Below are 22,327 nucleotides of genomic sequence, written 5' to 3'. Positions count from 1 at the left end.
TGATGTTAGGAAAAAGAAATGGATGCACTACAATTCGTTGAAGAAGAGAGACGGCAGAGATCCAATTCTGAAAGACGCTACCTTTGTGGTACACTTAGTAATTTCATATATGCAAATACTCATAAATCCATTCACGAACAATATCAACACCACTAATGTTGTCCTTCCTAAATGTAGAAAAAATACGTGGAGAACTACATGAAGGACAGGCATGATGAGCTGAAAAACAAAAGTACCGGTACAGAGATACTCTTTCAAGAACAAAATTTCGATGCTCCAATATGCTCACCTCAAAATGCTCCACAACAAGAAAATACATCGTAAGCTTCGAAACTCCATAAAACTCGTACATACAGTAGTTTGCAAAGAACTCCAAATAAACTTATCATTCTTATTGACCTCGAAACTATGTAGGGTTGATTGTGGGGTTATCGTCTGCATGCTCATGGAACTATTGGCGCACCTTGAACCAATCTCAAAATCACTGACGAAGACAGAACTTGATCAGTTTAGAGCTGGTTTAGTCTCTCGAATTTTGAACGATGAAGGTAGAAGCTGGACAATCAAGAAATGGGAAGCTAGAAGGATGGGGAAGGGGTTGCAATGACCGTTTGTGAGATGGAGAGTGATATGATGGTGAGATTGTAATATGGGGAGTGAGATGGTGTCCTCGGGACAAATGTGGTTTTAATTTTTTGGTAAGGATAGATGAAAGATTTTTTTAGAGATGGTACAAAATTCTCTGATGGCTCATTTCGAACAAACTTTGACTTATATGACAGCAATCTGATATTTCCCACAGTTCTGTATCAGATTTTTGACATGTTTTCGTTCGTATATATGGTTATATAAAAGTTGTTGAAATTAAGATATTGCTGCCGTTATGTTTCTTGCAACAGTTGTAATGTTCTGATTTGCTTTTCACACTACTGTTCTGTTGTTTTCTACTACTGTTCTGTTCTGCTCCATATTGGGTATTGTCTGTCCTTTGATTGCTGCTGTTATGTGTGGCATATGATGAATCCTTGGTTTAATTAATAGTGGCTTCAACTGTGATATATCAACTGTGTATCTCCTTCTACTGCCGTTTGCTGTTTGCTACTGCAGACTACTGTTGTTCTGTTCGGCTACAAACTGATGCTGTCCAGAACTGCTGCCGGAATGGTCAATAATGGCAAACACAGTTGATCCTAATAATGGCACACACTGCCTCTGTCCAGTATTAGAAGTGTTTTGTTGCTAGTGTTAGTAGAATAAGCTTAATGTTATTCTGTTATCTTTTGTTGGTGTCTTTAAAACGTTTCCTTCCCTCTTACTATTTTACGAACATTTATGGCCATTTTTTAAAATATGTCATATGTAACTGAAAAATAGAGGAGAATATATAATGTTATATAAGTACATCAATGATATATACAGTGTTCCAGAAAAGCAGAATATAAAATGTTATATAACGTTATATAACATAACTTTATCAAACTGTACAGAACTGATGTGCATCTGTAAAGGAGAAGGGATAACTTTATATAATGTTATATAACGTTAATATCTCAAAATGTGCACAACTCATGTCTACAAAACATTAAACTCTTTATTTATCCATAATCCAAAAGAAACAATTTCAATATTTAGGCATGAATAATGAAAAAAATGAAAAAAAAAAACCCCCAACTTTATTCTATTCTCAATCCTAATCTCTCCTTTATTCTCATATTTGACCTCTTTGCATCATATATCGCTTGGCTCTTTGCATGTTCTTCGAGTGTGCTTTGTGGCCTTGTGGCACCTCCCACATTTATTAGGCCTGGTATATGACTCTTCACCCTTTGAACGAATGCGTTTAACTTTGGGCCTACCCGCTGGCCGCCTATTCCGTGGAGGGTTTATAACCCGGTCACCTTCCTTCGTAAAATCGGGAATGTCACTCTCTACAACAGGATATATGGGTTCTTCATATGTACGCCGATACGCATCAACAAGGTATAATGGATCCATATGGTCCACCAAATTTCCTTCCCCTCCACAAGCTTTTATAATAACCGTTGCAGCATGCCTACACATGAAACCGGTAGATTGCCAATTACCACAAGAGCTGGTCCTTTCCTCAATAGATACTACCTTAGGGATACGACAGCGTACCTCGTACAAACCACCCTTTGACATAATGATCCTCCACGACCTTCCTTTCTTGATAAAGTGAGCTAACTTCTTATCCATCTTCAGACAAATCATTGAATTCCATTTCATCGACTTTACTCTCCTAGCAGCCATTTGCCTCATAATTTTGCGACGAAGCTCATCAACTAAATAAAATACAGGCATTTCCCAAGCTTTAAGAATCCAATTATTAAACGACTCCACAGCACTAGAGCTCATCTCACCATACCGTTGACCTTCGAAATACGCGTTACTCCAATGCTCTTTGGGGACACTCGCAATAAAGGTCCTAGCTTTATCTCCGCCAAATTGGTAAAAATCTTCCTCAGCAGCTTTGTACACCGACACCGATGAAGCATATGCACATTTGTTGAACAATTCAACGAGCCTGTTCCGAAAACCTTTTCTAAACCGTCCCGGGAAGTGATCCTTCAAGTTAAACTGTATGTGATAGAGACAGTATGCATGATGACAACCGGGGAACATAACAGGAATGTTGTTGACAAGACCTGCATTACGATCAGTAATAAAGGTAATAGGACGAGTGGACATTGTACTCTTTAGAAGGCCAAGAAACCAAGTCCAATTAGCTTCATTTTCAGCATCACAAATTGCATAAGCTACGAGGAATAGACCTGCACATGAATGATAAAATATTACATCATATGCAAACTTTTGTCATGTGTAGCTTCGCATAATAAAACATACAATGTTATATATTCAAAACTGTACAAATGAAATCTAATATATAAGGTAAAAATATAAAGAACCAACACAAACATACATTGATTTGCATCTTTCCCTGTTGCGGCAAGGAGTGATCCTTTGAATCTACCTTTCAGATGGGTCGCATCAAGACACAGAAAAGGCCGACAGTAGTTGAACCCCTTGATACAAGCGTCAAACGACACAAGCAGTCGCGAAAACTCCTTTGTTACAAGATCAGATTCAAGCCTCAAAACGAATGAACCTTCATAATCTCCATATAATCCCCCCCTTGCCTTTTCAACACCTAACCAAGCACTATGATAGCACAGATCAAGACCATACTTGTCCGTAAACATATCCATCATGTCGATAGGTGAAGTCTTGGGTTTCTTCTCGACAATCCCAGCTATCTCATTCGCAACCAAACGGGATGACACACGCTTATGCTTATTGGTTCGGTACGTTGAACCACAATTATGCTCATTATGACACTTTGTAATATGAAATACTCCATTGGTTCTATTTAAAATAACATGCACGTACCATCCACACCCTACAATAACACAAACAGCTGTCACCCTAATATTGTCATTTTTCACCAAACGGTACATAAAGCCATTCTCAATCGCATATTTAGCCAGATCCTGCCTGAACTCCTTCACACCTAATGGAAATTCCTGTCCAACACCCTCTATCAAATGAGCCCAAGCTTCAGTCAAATACCTAGGCTCAGCATGTTTACAATACTTTTCCGCGGGGTCCATTCTATCCACATATTCTAACTCATCATCAACCACTTCATCAACATCACCCACTTCATCAACATCACCCACTTCATTAATAGTACTACCAACAATTAACCTGCTACTATGTTTATTCTCATCAACCTTCGCGTTTATGCGATCACAATTACTAAACAAGAAAAGCATGTTTTCAAAATCACATTCATTATGAAGAGCACAATATCCATCCTCATAAGCATATGAAACAGAAAACCCACCAACAAACAGATTTTCCCACCTATTACGAATACTGCTTAAGACATCCTTCAACCTACCACCACCCGATAACCTCACCGGAAGAATCTGCAACCCATACTTACAAAGAAACATGATTGTTGAATCCATGACAACTGCACACATAACAACACACAACAAAACGAAAAAGTCAAAAAACTGAAAAACGTGGTTATATATCAAAAACCATACAATGTTACAAACACAAAATATAACGTTATATAAATACAATAACGTTATATACAGCGAATATGAAAAGGATGATACTATTGTTATATAATGTTATATAACAACAGTAATGTTATGTACAATGTCAGATACGACTCTTATCCAGTTATAACTTGCAATTCAAAAAACTGAAAACGTGGTTATATATCAAAAACCATACAACGTTACAACGTTACAAACACAAAATATAACGTTATATAAATACAATAACGTTATATACAGCGAATCTAAAAAGGAGAATATTAACGTTATATAACAACAGTAATGTTATGTACAAAGTCAGATACGACTCTTATACAGTTATAACTTGCAATTCTCATATGTATAATAACAACTTCAAATACACCAAAATCAATGTCAGAAACGAAATCAAAAGCAACAGATCAATAGAGAGATAGAGTTACCAGAGAGGGAGGGAGACGAGACTAGGGCCTGGATTTCTTGGAATGAATCGTCTGGGAAAAGGAAATATTCGCGATCACCGGAGAAGGAACAGAAGATCACCAACACCAGAATAAGAATCGAGATTAACGAATGAGTAATAGTACATGATCTCAAGATCAAGCACTATCTTCCTGATTTCATGCTATTTCTCTCTGACTCTCTATTGTAACGTAAAAAAAGTGGATTCAAACGTCAGGGGATAATGGGGGGGATAATGGGCTAAAAATAAGGGATTTGAATGGAAGGGTAAATCAGTCAGGGATTATTTCTCTTTTAAATGAAACGGACCTTATGCCTTATCAAATACCTATTAGTGAACTTAGTGGGTTAGAAACTTGATCAATGGACTTAGTGGGTTTGAAACGTGGTATAATGGACCATAGGCCAATTTTTTATAAAAAGAATCCAAAAATCACTCCCTGTAATTAAAGTATATAATTATAAATGAACCGCAGTCATTTATTGATGATTGATTGCGGCAGTATTTTGTTAAATCGGATTCGCAGGAGGAGTCAACGATGGCAGTTGTGGAACCAAAGATCATCATCGACACCGACCCCGGCATCGGTAACGGATCTTGCTTCACTCTTTTTCCTTCCATCTTTCAACTTACTAACAATCACATACGAGCACTGAACGCATCTTGTTTCCAGTTTTACGAGTATCTGTACTTACTGCTATGCTAAAAATAAATTTGAATTATCTCTTCTTCCACCACACATAAATTGATGACGACTTTTAAGATACCTCGGTTTAAATTTTAGGAGAATTCATCTTGTTTCAGATCACTTCTCGATGATCCAAGCAGTTTATATTACAGAGAGCGTTAAATAATTTGTCTACCCAAAAATTCAAGTTGATCGGACACTCGTGACAAATTTGTAAGTTTTTTTGTGTGCAAAACATGGTCTATTTTTCTGAACAAAAGTATTTCTTAAAGTGATAGAGAATGTCTGACTAAAATTAAGTGCCCCCACTATAACACCTGACCCTAATAGCTCTACAAGAGTTAGAAAGGAGTGAAACGTAGAGGAGGAGGAGTGGATAGAAAACATTTTAGAAACCTTGCAAGTGCCATCAACTCTTTGGAGCCATCCATATATGCGGAAGTTTGCTCTAACTTTAATTGAGACTTCTGCTAGTAGAAGGTGAGATTAATCCTCAAGGATTAGTCGAGGTGCACATAAACTGACCCGAATACCCGAGTCATCAAAAGACAAAAAAAATGTTGGGAGTGAAACGTAGGGTGAGTGAATAGCTAATAGTTAATTAATTTATAAGGAGTTGATTGGGTAGAATTTAGTTTTTGAGAATTAGAAAATAAAATTGTAGAAATTAAGGTTTGCTTGGATGAGGGGATTTTCAAAAATTTCCACTCCCCTTGTTTGGTTTGAAAAGAAAATAGAAAAACGTAGTTTTGCAGATAAAAAAAAAAAAAAAGCACAATAGACTTTCCCTTCCATTTTCCACACTAATTTTTTTAACAATTTTCTCTTCTCTTCCTTACCTTTGCATATAGTATAGACAGATAGATTCGAAGGCCAAGCATGATATTAAAAACATTTACTGCAATGGCACTGAATTTAGTTCCCAAAGATTTGGGTTGCCATAGGAAGATTTGGTAATTATCCTTTTTAAATTGTTTTGTCCATTCTAAGGCCTTACAAGAAAAGATGCTTGCAGATGATGCCATGGCAATATTTGTGGCGTTGCGGTCACCGGAAGTGGCAGGTGATTGGGCTTACAACCATATGTGGAAATGTCTATACCACACTCGCTACTAGAATTTGGTAATATGCTCTTCTTCAATGAGAAACCAAAAAAAAAAAATTAATGATAAAGGTGAATGGATCTTGTAAAGTTTTTATTCAATTCATCTCTCTCTCTCTCTCTCTCTCTCTCTCTCTCTCTCTCTTATGGTTTAGTTGGAGGTTGCAGGGAGGACTGACATCCCAGTGGCCGAAGGATATCATGTCACCATAACTATATGTAAGACTCTTGGTCTTGATTCTATAAAGTAATGTTATGTAAGATTGCATCATGTCATTGCACTTTTACATCTTCTCATGATATGAAGTAGTAACTGTATGTAAGACTCTTGGTCTTGATCTCGTGTATTGAATTTCTGCATCAAGGATCAAAATTTGATTTTTCTTTGTTGTTTCGTTAGCTGAAAAACAAAAATATTTTGGAAACATATTGGAAGAACTTTGAAATCATATGGGAAGAAACAAAAGATTTTGGAAATGTATGAAGATTTCATTGTCTTATTTCTAATTTGGTGCATTTCAACATGCTTTGATGTAAACATTGGAATGTTGCGAATGCACGGATGCGTTGTTTTGCATTCCTAAGAAATGCATAAGTCAACCGCAAAGGAACATAAGGTAGATCCTTGTTCTGAATATTACAAACTAGAAAATAGATTGTAGATGAATGAGAAGACACTAGTATTTATCTTAGTAAAGGAGACAATTAAGTTCATCTTCATTACTTTTCATGTCCATTTACCTATGAAACACTTACACCTCTAGAGGTCGACATATCGCAGTGTCGGGACACGCGAACACGTGTGGGACACGTGGCCGACACGCCATGTGGCATGTCCAATAATTTAATTTAAATTTTTTAGGGGACACGGCTGGGGACACGATGGTGTCAAATTGTATTTTTTTAAAATTTGGGGGGCAAACTGCAATTTTTAAATAAATTTTAGAGGTCAAATTGTAATTTTTTTTAAAATTCGGGGCCAATTTGTAGATACCCCAATCTGGGTCTCTCAATTGATTTACTTCGTTTTTCGGTTTCTTGTTTCCCCGATGATGAATAGGATAAAAAACATTCTTGAGAATGAAAAGAATTTGAAGTTGGAGTGATTGGAACCCCTTAGCATTCACATATGATGATCTGGGAGAAGTCCAACTACCTCACAACGATGCTTTGGTCATAACCCTACAAGTTGGGGAACATGACATTGAGAGGATTCTAGTGGACTCAGGGAGTTGTACAGATGTGATGTACTACGATGCGTTCAAGAAGCTGGGGCTGGCCCAAACAGACTTAGAGCAATCCTCAACACCCCTGATTGGGTTCGGTGCGGGAGCAGTCTGGCCTCTTGGAAAAGTAACACTACCTGTTCGGGCTGGATCAGTGGTGTTAAGGACAGATTTCTTAATTGTTGATGTTCCTTCTTCCTATAACGCAATTATAGGGAGGACATGGCTGCACAAAATGAGAGCTGTCTCCTCAACTTACCACCAGATGGTGAAATTCCCAGGATCGAATGGGGTTGAAGTAATTAGAGGCAATCAGAAAGTGGCCCAACAGTGTCTAATCTCCATCATTAAAAGAGCTCCAAAGGCCCACCACGTTCATACATTAGAAATACCAAATCAACCAACTATTGAGGATGTTGGGAGAAGTCCAGCAGAAAAGGTGGTCGAAGGCCTGGAGAAGATTCAGATCAACGAGACTGATCCTGAAAGATATTTCTTAGTTGGAGAATCATTGCCAGCAAATGAAAAGGCTGAACTAATAAGATTTCTGAAGGAATATGTCGATGTATTTGCATGGGTGCCAGAGGAAATGCCCGGAGTGGATGCAGGTGTGATCTGTCACCATTTAAACGTTGTGGGCACGCGCCCCGAAAATCGCTCGATCTTTGGGTTCCCTTTTTAAAGACTGGGCGCGGCCCTCTTTTGAAAATGCGCGGCGAAACGCCTCGATTCAGAGTCGCCACTCGGGTTTTAGCGGTGAAAGCACCCAAGGAACCGAACTCGAAAACGTTTTGCCACGTTTGTTTGATTTTGAAAAGGCTTGTAGACTGGACCGTCGTCACCTTCGATATCTGAGGTTCGGGAGCCATGTTACAAGAGGGGAAGGGTTTTATGGCACCCCTCTCGCCCGATCCGGAGATCGGTCTCTACTCGGGCATTTTATAAAACGTTTGCATTTCTCTCTCATTTGATCATTTTTTAGCCAGTTAGGGCGGGGAAACAGTTAATGGGGACGAAAGCGGTAACAAATTGCAGTTTATGTGACAAAATGCTTATGGATGATTTGATTGAGATGCTAAGTATAGATTGAGAACAAGCACTGAGCATCCCGAGCAAACTGCAATACGCCGTCACAAGGTGACGTGAGCAGATTCTGCCAGCATGCACTGGTCGAGCCACTGCATGGTGATACAACCTGCGCACGCCACATATAAACTGGCGTACTCCACTTGTTGGATCTCTCAGTCTTTGTTTGCAACCCTCTGGGCTCTGGAAAAGGACCAGCGCACACCCAGGGCAAACCACGCAATTTAATATAGCAGAATATACACAGTCACAGGCAAAATGAATGGCTTTAGACCATGAAAGAAAGCAGAACACCCCAAAACAGTGTGGGACAGAAGATAGGCCTAGCTTACGCTTCAGATGCAAGGGCCAGTCACAGGACCCAGAAGCCTACTGCCGTACGCCAGTATATTACTGCCGTACGCCACTTTGCCTTTGATTCCAGTGTTTGGCTTTGCATCATCTGGCTTCTGGAACATGACCAGAAGGATCCCAGAGGCCTTTACATGACAGAAATGAACAAGATAGGATGCCACCACTAAACAGCTCTAAATATGAAAAGCGGTAAACTGGTTGTTAGCATGCTAAGGTGATCGACAGAAAGATAAAACAAAAGGAATGACGATCCATGATCCCCACGCCAGTTGTGCCCATACTGCCATGACTGGCGTACGGCCTTTGTAAACTGGCGTGCGCCATGTATCATCACATACGATAGCTGTATTTTATCTGTTTAAGGCCAGGACTAGTATTATCTACTAGCCTGGGCCTTACTGACCCCCCTCAGGAGTTGAAAACAGAAAAGAACACAAAGGTGGTATACCTCTTAGTATTGTGGTTTGGTGGTTGTTTTTGAACTTGAGGGTTGAAGATGGTGGCTTATATGATGACTGGGTTCCAGCAGGATGTGTGGAAGTGTATGACCTTTTCTTCTCTTTCAATGGATGAAAGGAGATAGAAAGCTTGGAGAAAGGAGAAGAAGAGAGATGGCACCTTCTTAATGTGGCTAACCCTTTGTGAACTTGGTAACCCTTTGCAAGAGTGTGAGAGGGGAGTATATATAGAGGGGAAATGGACTGAGATCAGTTAAGGTCAGGCCTTGTTTGGCTGGTCTTAGGAACAAAAGAGGCCTTCCATGCATTAAATGCATGGGACTAGTTGATGGGGGGTGTAGGAGAGAGAGGGGACGCCCCTGCCGAAAGCAATCATCAGGGACACTGTGGCCGACGTCAGGGTGGCACAAAAGTCCCGCCCAAGTGGCTGAATAAAGTTGATTTGACTAGGTTTGACTGGCGTGCGCCATTTCTTACTGGCGTGCGCCAGTATAAGCTGGACCACTGGTCGATGACTGACACGTGGCAGCTTACTGGCGTACGTCACCAAGACACTGGCGTATGCCAGTTGGGTTTTGCTGGGGCCGTTTGGCTCTGGTTTGAAAGGTTTGAAATGGGTTTTGGACGCTCAAGGCTTAAGCACACCCTTGTCCTTGATCTGTTTTCGACTATAATCATCATTGGGGAAATAAAAGATCGACAAATAACGTTATCTGGACAGTCCAGAATGGGGTGTCTACAAACGTTGATCCTCAGCATAAGCCGATCATTCAGAAAAAATGGAGGGCAGCCGTGCAGCATGTGGATGCAGTAATTGAAGAGGTCGATCGTTTACTGGAGGCCAAAGCAATACGTGAGGTTTACTACCCAGAGTGGTTATCCAACACCGTGGTGGTGAAGAAAAGGAATGGGAAGTGGCGTGTCTGCGTAGACTTCACAGACCTAAACAAGGCGTGTCCAAAAGACAGTTTTCCTCTTCCAAGGATAGACCAGTTGGTTGACGCAACTGCTGGTTACGAGCGGATGAGTTTCCTCGACGCATATCGAGGATATCATCAGATTGCTATGTTTGGGCCTGATCAAGAGAAGACTTCATTTATCACACCACGAGGGTTGTACTGCTATAGCATTATGCCATTTGGGCTAAGAAACGCTGGGGCAACATACCAAAGACTCGCAACCATCATGTTCAAAAAGCTGCTTGGCAAGACTATGGAGGTATACATCGATGATATGGTGGTGAAAAGTCAAGATAAACAGGGACATATAGCTGATTTGAAAGAAGCTTTCGAAATCCTGAGAGAGTACAAACTGAAACTCAACGCCTCGAAATGTGCGTTTGGAGTCGGTTCAGGATAGTTCCTTGGCCATTTGGTGACCATGAGAGGGATCGAGGCTAACCCTGATCAAATTGCAGCCCTTCAAAGGCTACAAAGTCCCAAAACCACTAAGGAAGTCCAGAGGTTGACTGGAATGGCTGCAGCACTTAATAGATTCATTAGCAGGTCAAGTGACAAGTGCAGACCCTTTTTTCAATTATTGAAAAAGAGGGAGGGATTCAAATGGGGAGCAGAGTGCGAACAGGCCTTCCAGGACCTGAAGAGGTGTCTGGCCGAGCCCCCACTTTTGTCAACTCCACAGCCAAGTGAGTCTTTAGTTTTGTACTTAGCTGTTTCTGAGCATGCAGTAAGTGCAGTCCTGTTGAGGGATTTGGGAATCGAACAAATCCCTATTTATTATTTTAGCAAGACACTTCTGGATGCAGAGACGAGATATCTGCCCTTAGAAAAACTTGTCTTGGCGCTTAGGACAGCCACAAGGAAATTGCCACACTACTTCCAAAGCCACAAGGTTGTGGTTTATACTGAGTTTCCATTGAAATCACTGCTACGAAAAGTAGACTTCTCGGGAAGGATCTCAACATGGTCCGTCGAGTTAAGCCAGTACGATATCGATTATCAACCACGCACGGCCCCAAGGGTTGCCTGATTTTGTGCTGGAGTTTTCTCCTACGGTGGCTCCCCTACCTCCTACGAGAAAGGAACAGGTGACTGAGACATCACCCATGAAGAATCAACCCTCAGCCGAACAGGACCCTATGGAATGGAAGTTAGTTGTTGATGGATCAGCATGTAATACTGGTTCAGGAATTGGGGTTGTCCTTTTTCCTCCTGAAGGAGTACTGATCAAACTATCTGTTCGGCTTGGTTTTAGTGCGTCGAATAATGTGGCTAAGTATGAGGCACTCTTGGCTGGATTAAGGAGTGCGAAAACCCTAAGAGCAGAACGGGTTAGGGTGTATTGTGATTCACAGCTTGTGGTCAATCAACTGTCCGGGGAATATGAAACCCGAAGTGAAAAGATGGTAGCCTACATACAGGCAGCCAAAGACCTGCTTGATACCTTCGAAAGGGTATACATTGAACAGATAAGTTCTGGACAGAATGCTCATGCAGATTCATTAGCTTGGTTGGCTGCAGCTGTACCAACTGAGTTCAAGAGGAAGGTGGCGGTAGAATATCTGAGTGAGCCGAGCATTGGGAGAAGTGTGGACTTGGTCTTGGACGTGAACCAAGGACCAAGTTGGATGGACCCAATCGTGGAGTTTTTACGAGATGAGATACTCCCTTCTGACAAAAAGGAGGCTCATAAGATAAGGACCAAATTTGCTAGGTTTTGGCTGTCCCCAGAGGGTAAGTTATACAGAAAATCCTTCACAGGCCCGTATTTGCTATGCGTATACCCTGAGATGGTGCAGAGATTTCTTCATGAAATCCACGAGGGAACATGTGGAAGCCATGCTGGAGGCAGATCCATTGCCCACCGAGCAATTACCCAACGCTACTGGTGGCCACATATGCAGGAAGATGCAAAGGTGTATGTAAAGATTTGTGAGAAATGTCAAAAATTCTCACCAATGATTCGAACACCAGCTGAGGATCTGGTGCCTTTGACAAGTCCTTGGCCGTTTGGTCAATGGGGAATGGACATCGTGGGTCCACTACACAAAGCAATTGGGAATCGAAAATTCCTGCTAGTTGCAACAGACTATTTTACTAAGTGGATTGAGGCCGAACCACTGGCCAAAATCACTGAACCTATGATAGAGAGGTTCGTGTGGAAGAGCATCATCACTCGCTCTGGGGTCCCTTATTCATTGATTACAGACAATGGATCCCAATTTCAGAAGAAATTCAAGGCTTTTTGTGTCTAGTACGGAATACGAAATTATTATTCAACCCCAGCTTACCCTCAGAGTAATGGACAGGCAGAGGCATCTAATAAGACTATCCTTGACGGGATCAAGAAGAGACTGGACAAAGCCAAAGGGAAGTGGCCTGACGAGTTACCATTAGTACTATGGGCTCACCGAACAACGCCAAGGAGGTCTATGGGAGAGACCCCCTATTCATTGGCATATGGAACAGAGGCTGTCATACCTTTGGAAGTTGGTCTTCCAACCAATAGGACCGCACTGGTTGAAAGTGGGAGCAATGATAGGGCCCTTGAAATTGAGCTTGATCTCACCGAGGAGAGGAGGGAAAGGGCCCTAGTCCATCTGGCTTTTTACCAGGAACAGCTGATGAAGAGCTATAACAAGCACGTTCACCCTCGTGAATTTGGTATTGGGGACCTCGTACTACGGAAGGTGCTCGGCAACACCAAGGGGGCCAACGAAGGCAAGCTGGGGGCCAACTAGGAAGGCCCGTATCGAGTAACCGAGATTGTAGGCATAGGGGCCTATAGATTAGTTGATCTGGATGGTAATCCAATTCCGAGGCCTTGGAATATCCATAATCTGCGAAAATTCTTTGTTTAGAAGCGTTGAGTTCTGTTTTAGATTGCACTACGTGATTGTGTGGGAATTTCGAATATAATTCCCTTGTTCTAGTTTTTGATTTTATTATTTTAGTTGCAAGGGGTACGAATAACGCCCTCTTGAGTTTCACAGATTATGAATAAAATCACTTTTTGCAGCATAAATATTGCGTTCTTGGTATTTGTCTTAACAATACGAACTACAGGCTTGGTTTCCCTCATTCGTATTGGGGAGCAGGGAACATGCACCTATACACTAAAGTACGTGAAACTTAAATGAATACAAGTATGAAACACTTGTATGGTTTTTAAGTACGTGAAACTTAACGAATATAAGTATGAAATACTTGTATGGTTTTTAAGTACGTGAAACTTAAACAAAAACAAGTATGAAACACTTGCAAAAACAAGTATGAAACACTTGTATGGTTTTTAAGTACGTGAAACTTATGCAACAATTAACGAGTACAAGTATGAAAACACTTGTATGGTTTGTAAGTACGAGAGACTTAGAAAGCATTAAAGTACAAGAAACATAGAAAGTTTGTTTCTAAATACGTGACAAAGTACAAGAAATGATGATTCACAGGATTTGCTAAGTACTGAACACTTATGCACGAGCAAAGCATATGATTAACAAATCAAAGTACGAATACTTAGGTAAATCTGTTTGCATCCGAACACATGCAAAAAACAGGAGGAGCCGAGCAAATGGTATAGTTATGCCACAAAGGGCCGAATACCTGTATTACCAAAATATTACCAAAGAAGAGAAAGTACTGGTACCACACAAGGATGAAATGCTATGGTCACGAAAGGACTAGCCAAATTGTTTGTGTAAAAAACAAAACATATAAATACATGCCATTCAGTCCAGGTTCTGAATCTCTGGGAGAACATCAGTTCCAGCCGAACCACCACCAGTAGCAGCATTCTCCTCTAGGACGACAGTCTCGGTGGTCACTTCTCGAACAGATGGATGCTCAACAACATCTTGCGATTCTACTTGAATCTCTTCATCGGCATCTGCAAAGTCGTCAATCTGTTGATCGACATCATCCGTAGGAGAACCATCATGCTCTTGAAGGGCTGCAGCTTGGCGACTTGGTAGATCATTCTCCACCCAGAGGGGGGAATCCTCGGCAACCCCCACCTTCATTAGATAAGCCTCCCAGCAAGCAGCCCAGATCTGGTCTTGAATGACTGGCATCTGCTCCACATAGCTGGCCGTCATGGCGTCGAAGCCCTTTTGGTATCCATCTTCATAGGCCGCCTATTTTGTACTATCAATTTCAGACAGTGCTTGGCTGAGACTCTCCTCAGCGTTTCAAGCTTTTCCTTGGTTCCTGCTGTTTCCAATTTTGCCTTGTCTCTCTCTCTCTCTCCAGCCTTGTCATTGTTTGAAGCTGCCTTGTATTATCTCTCAAAAGCCTGTTGCGCTCTTGCTCGATCTCTTGGAGCTTTTGGCCCAGTACGACCATCTTTTGAATAAACTAAAGCGTACCAAAAAGGTTAATGATCAATTATAATACAAGAAAGGTCGTAGCTTGTTTAAAGGAAAGTCTTTGTTGTTACCTTAATACCACTGATGAGACCAGTGGCTACAAGACGATCAGGTGGGGATCCGGATTCTTTCTGCATATCGACTGGAAGCAGCAACCCCTGAGCCAGGGCAAGTGCTGTTTCTGACGAACTAGCACTATCCCCGACGTGAACGGGACGGTCTCCCCTAGTGAATGGAGGAGTCCATGTCTGGGGAAGTACTTGAGTAGTTGGCGACGTGGGGTGATGGGTTTCTGTATCAGCCTGAGAAGCAGTGCCAGCTGGGTCTTCAGATCTAGGCCGTTTATCTCGATGGGCGTCACCAACATCGAGAGCAATATCCGCTCCTCGAGTTGATGAAGGGGAGTGGGTAGAACCTCCTCTGTTGCAACGAGGTGCAGGAGGAGCGTTCCCAGTAGAAGCCACTCGACCAGTTCCACGCCCCCGAGAAGAGACGGTGAGAAGGGTGCTGAGGTTTAGGGGTTGACGAGTCATAGTACTTGAAATTGGAGGAGATGGAGAATAACCTGAGGAGGAAGATTGGCTGGTATCATGACTAGGAGCAGGCCGTTCGGGCTGTCGTTGAGGAACAGCTTGACTTTGAGAGGATCTACGGAGTCTCAAGCGAGGTAATGGGACGCCTTCTGAAATAGGAACCTCACCCAACTGCCCGGCTATTGTCACTCCAGTGTTAGCTCTTAGGCTCCTCGGCTGGGGAGCAGTTGAAGTCGAAGCGGCACTGGTGCTGGGGTGGGCAAGTCTCCTATCAATGACACCTCTGTAAACAGGATCGTATCCCAATAAAACGTCTGCTTTGCGACCCCGACCAGCTGTTGGGGTGCCGGGTTCACCTGAATACTTCAAAACTCTGGTAATCTCTGCTGTTCGGACGTAGCTTGGTTCACGTCTTGGACGTTTGTTGGCGTTATCCACTGCAAGTCAAAGCATAAAACATAAGTTAAAATAAGCAGAAGTACAGTAACAAGGGAAAATGCAAGTTGCATAAATAGAAAATCAGGAGCATACGTGGGTATCCCCATATGTGGGGGCAATGGAGGCCCACCACCTGACCATCCTCCCCTAGTGGCTCGAAGCCTCCAGTGACGTAGAGAAAATCGATTTCATGATCCCGAGCAGAGTCTGACAGGTTTAGCACGAGACGCTTTTCTACCTTTCTAACTTTGAAATAGTAAGTATTGTATTCAGGGTTTAGTACAATGCTGTACCACCACTGAATGTCCCAAATTCCTAGCTGGGTCCCCAGAATCCTATTCAAAGCTACTATTCCCATTATCAACCTAAAAATGTTTGTTGATACTTGCATGGGGGTGAGATGGTACCAGTTTAGGATCTGGCGGAGTAATGGGTGAAGGGGAAATTGGACTCCACCTTCGACAATGGCCACAATAAGGATACACATTCTATCCCATGAGCCACCATCCCTATCTGCTCCTAGAGGGGCAAGTTCGAGCCCCACGTTATCAGGGACGCTACACTCAATCCTAAATGCCGCCATGGCAGTTGGGGTTTCACAGAGTTTCCTAAACTTGCTGGGTTTTGGAAGGTTTTCATTATCATCCGCCATGGATACGCAAGAAATGAGCAGGATAGAATCGGAAACTAGGTGCAATCGAAACCCTAAAAACCAAAATCTGGATCGAATCTCAGAATAAGACGCAAGAAGGAGCAAGAATAAGAAGTCTTACGAAACTATTGCAATGGTTCCCTGGGACGCAATCGAATTTGCAGACGACGACGATGGCGGATGTGAGGCGGGATATATTCGCCTGGTTTAGAGAGAGAAAGAGAGGGTTCAAGCTTTGGAGAAAAATCCAAAAGTATCCTCTTTGGGATTTAAGTGAAAGAGACGGAGACGAAACGTCTCGTTTCACGCCGTTACAAGTTAAAATAACGGAAAGCAAGTGCCGTTCTGACGACGTTTGATAAAACGTCAGTTCGAAATTAATGAAAGGCATACGAAACATGCCACGTGGAGTCACTACCCCGAAATGGTATAATGACAAAGGCACCAAAAAGCATCAATAAGTATTAAATACTATGACTGCTCGGTATCAGAGGAAATTCGGTCTAAACATTTGTCTCTAAAGCTTCACCCATTACCCCCGAAAAGTGGAAAATAGGTAAAGCTGGGGAGCAATTGTAGGGAGGTATTCCCGAACAGATAGATCTAGTTGCCGAACACGTGATGTATAAGAACACGTGAAAGATTGGACAAGACTTATCGCCGATCAGTGCATTGAACGACGATAAAGACCAATAACATGAGAAGTCATTGGTGTAAACTAACTGTTCGGCAGATAGAGACATTCCGATTACATTGGAAAAAGTTACATGTGAAGTAGCTGGTCCAGGCAGACTGTTCGGCTACAATATAGCCAAACAAGGAAAGAGCTCCAATCAAGAGCGAGAGCAGAGGAAATACTTTGGAAGATTCCAGAGTAGTCATGGATAAGATCCCAAGAATATAGGATCTGAGAAAGATACCCAACGAGAATGGGATCTTCGGCTTTTAATGAAAAAGAATCTTAAAAGGACTCTTTTATAATGAATTGATAAGGAAAACGCGAATCCTTGAGATCCAGGGTTTCCTATACGAGATAGGAATCCTAGGGCAACAGGGATGCTTGGGCAGCAAGCATACGCAAATCTATAAATATGAGGTAAACCTAGAGGAAAAAGGTACGCAATAGGTTGCATTCTTATATTCTCCTACTGATAATTAGGGTTTATTGACTAGTACGTGATACTAACTTTGCCATCGGAGGGCCTTTGCCACGAGAGGCAGAGGTGCACTGACCCCCTGTCTATTTTGCAGATTAGGGTTCCGACGACAATTTAGGGTTCCGGTGAAAAGACACGAATAAGCCGTTGCAATCCAAGGTGATCCGAAGCATCAATTGTTTTCATCCCCCTACAGAGGGAACTAGGGTTCCTTACTACTGCTCCGCCTGCTCTTCCATCCTAGCAAGCTACTCGGCTCCGACGTCCTCCAATGTATTCAGCTCACCCTGTTCATCTATGAGGTCTGACACATTATACCGACATCGCCACCAATATAATATGTCAGGGTCACCAAAAGGTAACACCATGAGCTACAAAAGCTCAATAGAGTAACCCGTACCCACTAACCCTTAACTTACAAACATTAAACCATAAAATCAAGGATTTTCACATAGTTCAAACATATTTGACAGACAAGGACACAACCGCATTCATTATTCAACTAGCGTTGGTGTCCAAGATACTCTGGGTTTCTCCAACGCGACTCCTCATAGACCGTGTCAACATTTTCCACATTTCATAACCATATCACATTTTCCAAATCGTTTTTACACACCCAACCTCGATTCCGCCGCTCCGGGTTCCCGAGTATCCACACAATGGTTCCGCCGCTCTGGGTTCCCATTGGCACACAAAATTTGCATTGGCTCCTCTCCACGGATAACCAAGCCATACCTCGGTTCCGCCGCTCCGGGTTTCCGAGGATCCTCACCATGGTTCCGCCGCTCCGGGTTCCCATGGGAACGCACACAACCTCACAATGGTTCCGCTGCTCCGGGTTCCCATTGGCACCCAAAATTATTGAATTTGGCATTGGCTCCTCTCCACGGATAACCAATCCACAATTCAAAACCCTCGGTTCCGTCGCTCCGGGTTCCCGAGTATCCCACAATGGTTCCGTCGCTCCGGGTTCCCATTGGATTTTCGAAAAACACACCCACACAATGGCTACCACGTCCGGCCATTATGTAGTTTTAAAAATATTTTATCCAGGTCAAAACACACCTTTTCATTAACCACAACCTAGGCGTCATGTTTCTAACTTTCTTGATTTCTGTGTCTCGTTTTCACGTATAGACTCCACAGTAGGACCTTTCACGTATACATAAATCATTCATTGAAATCTTGAAACTCAACTAGCAAGATCATCCAATTCTATATTAGTAATCATGCTCATAACCATCCTAAAGATCAAAATACGAATACTTCTATCAACGATAAGTCTTATCTTTCGAAAGCCGTTCTTCCTTCCTTTTTGGCAAGTTCTAAACAACATATATTTGTTGAAGTAAAAGTCAATTATTCAACATGTTCATACCACCATTATTAAAACAAGTTTGTTAACCATCATTGTAGGGAGGTATTCCCGAGCACATACATTTAGTTGCCGAACCCGAGATGTTTGGAAGCATGTGGTAAGTACGATAAGACTTACGCCGGGCAGTTCGGTGAACAGCAATATGGACCAATTATGTGGGAAGTCATTGGTCCATGTAATCTGTTCGGCTAATCAAAGGCCAATGACATGAGAAGTCAGTGGTGTAAACTAACTGTTCGGCAGATAGAGACATTCTGATTATGTTAGGACCAAGTTACATGTGAAGTAGCTGGTCCAGGAAGTCTGTTCGGCAACGAGATGGCCGAACAAAAGAAAGAACTTCAGTCAAGTATTGGAGCATAAGGAACATTCTGGAAGAATCCAGAAACAATAGTATTCCGTTAAGGAATAAGAATCCCGAGAATATAGGATCTGAGAAAGATACCCAACGAGTATGGGATGTTCGGCTTGTTATGGAAAAGAGTCCTACAAGGATTAAGGTAATGAACTGATAAAGGAAACGAGAATCCTTGATATCCTGGGATTCCTATACGAGTTAGGAATCCTAGGGCAACACGGATGCTTGGCCAGCAAGCATATGCAAATCTATAAATAAGAGGTAAACCTAGAGGTAAAAGGTACGCAATACTTTGCATTCTTGCTTTCCTACTGATAATTAGGGTTTGACTGCTAGTACGTGATACTAACTTTGGCATCGGAGGGCCTTTGCCACGAGAGGCAGAGGTGCGCTCACCCCCTGTCTATTTTGCAGATTAGGGTTCCAATGACGAATTAGGGTTCCGGTGAAAAGGCACGAGAAAGCCGTTGCAGTCCAGTTGATCCGAAGCATCAATTGTTTTCATCCCCCTACAATCATGCATTCTAAACATAATCAACGATAGATAACCTTATCTATTTAAAAGTACTTCAAGTTATACTTTGAACTAAGAGTAAGGACATTCTACTTTCTCACATACGGTTCTATACGTAGAGTTAGTGGTCTAGGGATTGTACCTTACTTCTTGGCGGTTGGTTGGTTTTTGAGAATAGGTCGTCGGTTTTGCGAATCGGCGGCGTAACGGCTCCGGTTTGCTTCGAAAGGAAGAGAGATGGATTTTCTCTTCCTAGAAACAACTTTGCTAGCTAAACTAGGCTACTTTAAAGATCTAGGGGTGGTTTTTGGAGGTGGTTTGGTGGTAGCTCTCAAGAACTTCAAGAAAACTTAAGAAACTTGTTTTGGAACTTGGAAAGCTTAGAAATTCTAGAGAGAAGTTGGAGCAAAGAGTGAAGGTGTGAGTTTAAGCTTGGAATGGCTTGCTATTTATAGGCCAAGGCTCCCTCTCTCTCCCTCTCACCCGAAATCTCTCTCTCTCTCTCTCTCTCTCTCTCTCTCTCTCTCTCTCTCTCCATATCTCATTTTTTATTCAACTTGTCATGGTTTCTTTGAAAGATCAAGATCTAGTTCTAGGATTGCATGGCTAGATTTAGTACTTTGGACTTGATTTTGGAAAGATTTGACGGAGAAAGAGTGATGGTTCAAAGATTGTGTGAATAGGTAAATATATAAGGAGAATGAAAGTATGTAGGAAGATCATGTCATGGTACCCTTCAAATCTCTCCCATATCTTTCCAAATCTCTCTCCAATCTCTCCCTCATTCTCTCTCTCGGCCTCCCTCTCCCTCTCTCTCTCTCTCCTCTTGGCTCTCTCTCTCTCTCTCTCTCTCTCTCTCTCTCTCTCTCTCTCTCATATATATATACATATAAGTATGTATATAAATATGACTAAGTATATAAAAGTACACAAGTACTAGATTTCCAAATCAAGATCTCTAATTAAAATAATCCAATTTGGCACATGTCCCATTAAACTAATAAATTATGTACTTTAGGAAATCTAGGCTTTTATATAATATGATATAGAGTTAGGTTCCGGTGAGGGATCCCTCATTTTATTAAAATGCGGGACTCCCCTTCTCGATTGAATTTCGATGATCCGAGCCGGTCAAAGTGATCAGAACGTGATTTTAAGGGTCCCCGTGTGAAATCAGCAAAAAAAATGACCGGGAAGGGCTTCATCCGAGCAGTTTTCATTGAACGGTTCAAAAAAAGCTGCTCGGATGACGCCCTTCCCGGTCATTTTTTTTGCTGATTTCACACGGGGACCCTTAAAATTACGTTCTGCACACATTGAACGGTTCGGATTTTCAAAATTTGATCGGAAAATGAAAGTCCCTCATTTTAACAAAATGAGGGATCCCTCACTTGAAAATTCCTCATATGATATATATATATATATATATATATATATATATATATATATATATATATATGTGTGTGTGTGTGTGTGTGTGTGTGTGTGTACCCTTGTAATCTAGGTAGATTTTCAATATCCAATAAAAAAATTATAAGATCTAAATTTCCTATTAAAATAGTCCTATTAGGCACATGATCCATTAAAATATTAGATTATGTACCTAGGATATCTTAGGGTAATATATTATATAGTACATGCATATATATATATACATAAGTATATCATCCCATGGAAAATCTAGGAAATGAATTAAATAAAACCCTAGTACTTGTTGGTAAGACTAATACTAATATCCAATGGGTAATAATTCCCCTAGCGGTTATTGACCAATGGATAAAAGGGTGAAGTAATATCTACTTAAATAATACTTATATGACCTTTTAGGCATGTGTATATATACCTATATATAACTATATATTTGTACTTAACAATCTAGCATAGATATCTTTTTAATGGAAAGTCTATTGTCCAATGGATAAAAGTTTTCCTAACTTTTATCGTCCAATGTGTAAAGATCCAAGATGACAAGTATGACTTGAGTGACTTGTATATATATATATATATATGTGTGTGTGTGTGTGTATGTATATGTATATAATAACCTAGGTCCAAAAGGTTTCATTAGGGTTTGAAAGGTTCAAAAGGTTCAAAGAGGTTCAAAAGGCTTATCAAGGGTTAGGAGAATGTAACTAGATGATTTGGTAGTTAGGTCCCTCTAACTAATTGGTTAGAATCTAACTATACATGCCAAGTAGAATCTCTAACCAAGAAATATAATTTTAAAAGACTAAAATCTAATTATGACGGATTATTAGAAATGCAAAAGGAATTTTTGGAAGCGAATCCAAATATTAAAATAAAATTTAAATTTTTAACGAAATTTTTACTTTCTAAAAATCAGGGTTGTTACATTGGATTAGTAGGCGGTTAACGATTCGTCTAGAGTTTGTGCTATAAAACCTAGTAGTTGTGACATATCACTCCCCATTCCACATTCAGTTTCAAGTTGTAAATGGCTAAAAACGATTGAGTTTCCGAGTTGTGCCAAGAATTGCAGAGCCTAAAGGTAGCCATCAACGGGCTA

The 22,327-nt window shown here is 41.4% G+C and overlaps 1 protein-coding gene across 1 annotated transcript; it reads right to left on the bottom strand.

Moving 5' to 3' along the window:
* Nucleotides 1-1,505: 1,505 nt before the first annotated feature.
* Nucleotides 1,506-4,564, bottom strand: LOC131312286 (uncharacterized). The gene is made up of 3 exons (XM_058339948.1): nucleotides 4,514-4,564; nucleotides 2,942-3,997; nucleotides 1,506-2,792 (listed from the first exon to the last, which is right to left on the bottom strand). Exons 2-3 carry the CDS (start codon nucleotides 3,990-3,992, stop codon nucleotides 1,729-1,731), a joined length of 2,115 nt encoding a protein of 704 aa, XP_058195931.1. The 5' UTR covers nucleotides 3,993-3,997; nucleotides 4,514-4,564; the 3' UTR covers nucleotides 1,506-1,728.
* Nucleotides 4,565-22,327: the final 17,763 nt, after the last annotated feature.

Source organism: Rhododendron vialii, chromosome 2a (assembly GCF_030253575.1).
Source record: "Rhododendron vialii isolate Sample 1 chromosome 2a, ASM3025357v1".
Classification (NCBI taxonomy): Eukaryota; Viridiplantae; Streptophyta; class Magnoliopsida; order Ericales; family Ericaceae; genus Rhododendron; species Rhododendron vialii.
The sequence above is the reverse complement of the archived record's forward strand: the minus strand, read 5'-3'. Positions and strand labels throughout refer to the sequence as shown.

Coding starts and splice junctions, on each gene's coding strand:
- LOC131312286 (XM_058339948.1), bottom strand. CDS start 3,992: ATGGATTCAACAATCATGTTTCTTTGTAAGTATGGGTTGCAGATTCTT. Junction 2,793..2,941: donor AGGGAAAGATGCAAATCAAT/GTATGTTTGTGT, acceptor ATTCATGTGCAG/GTCTATTCCTCGTAGCTTAT.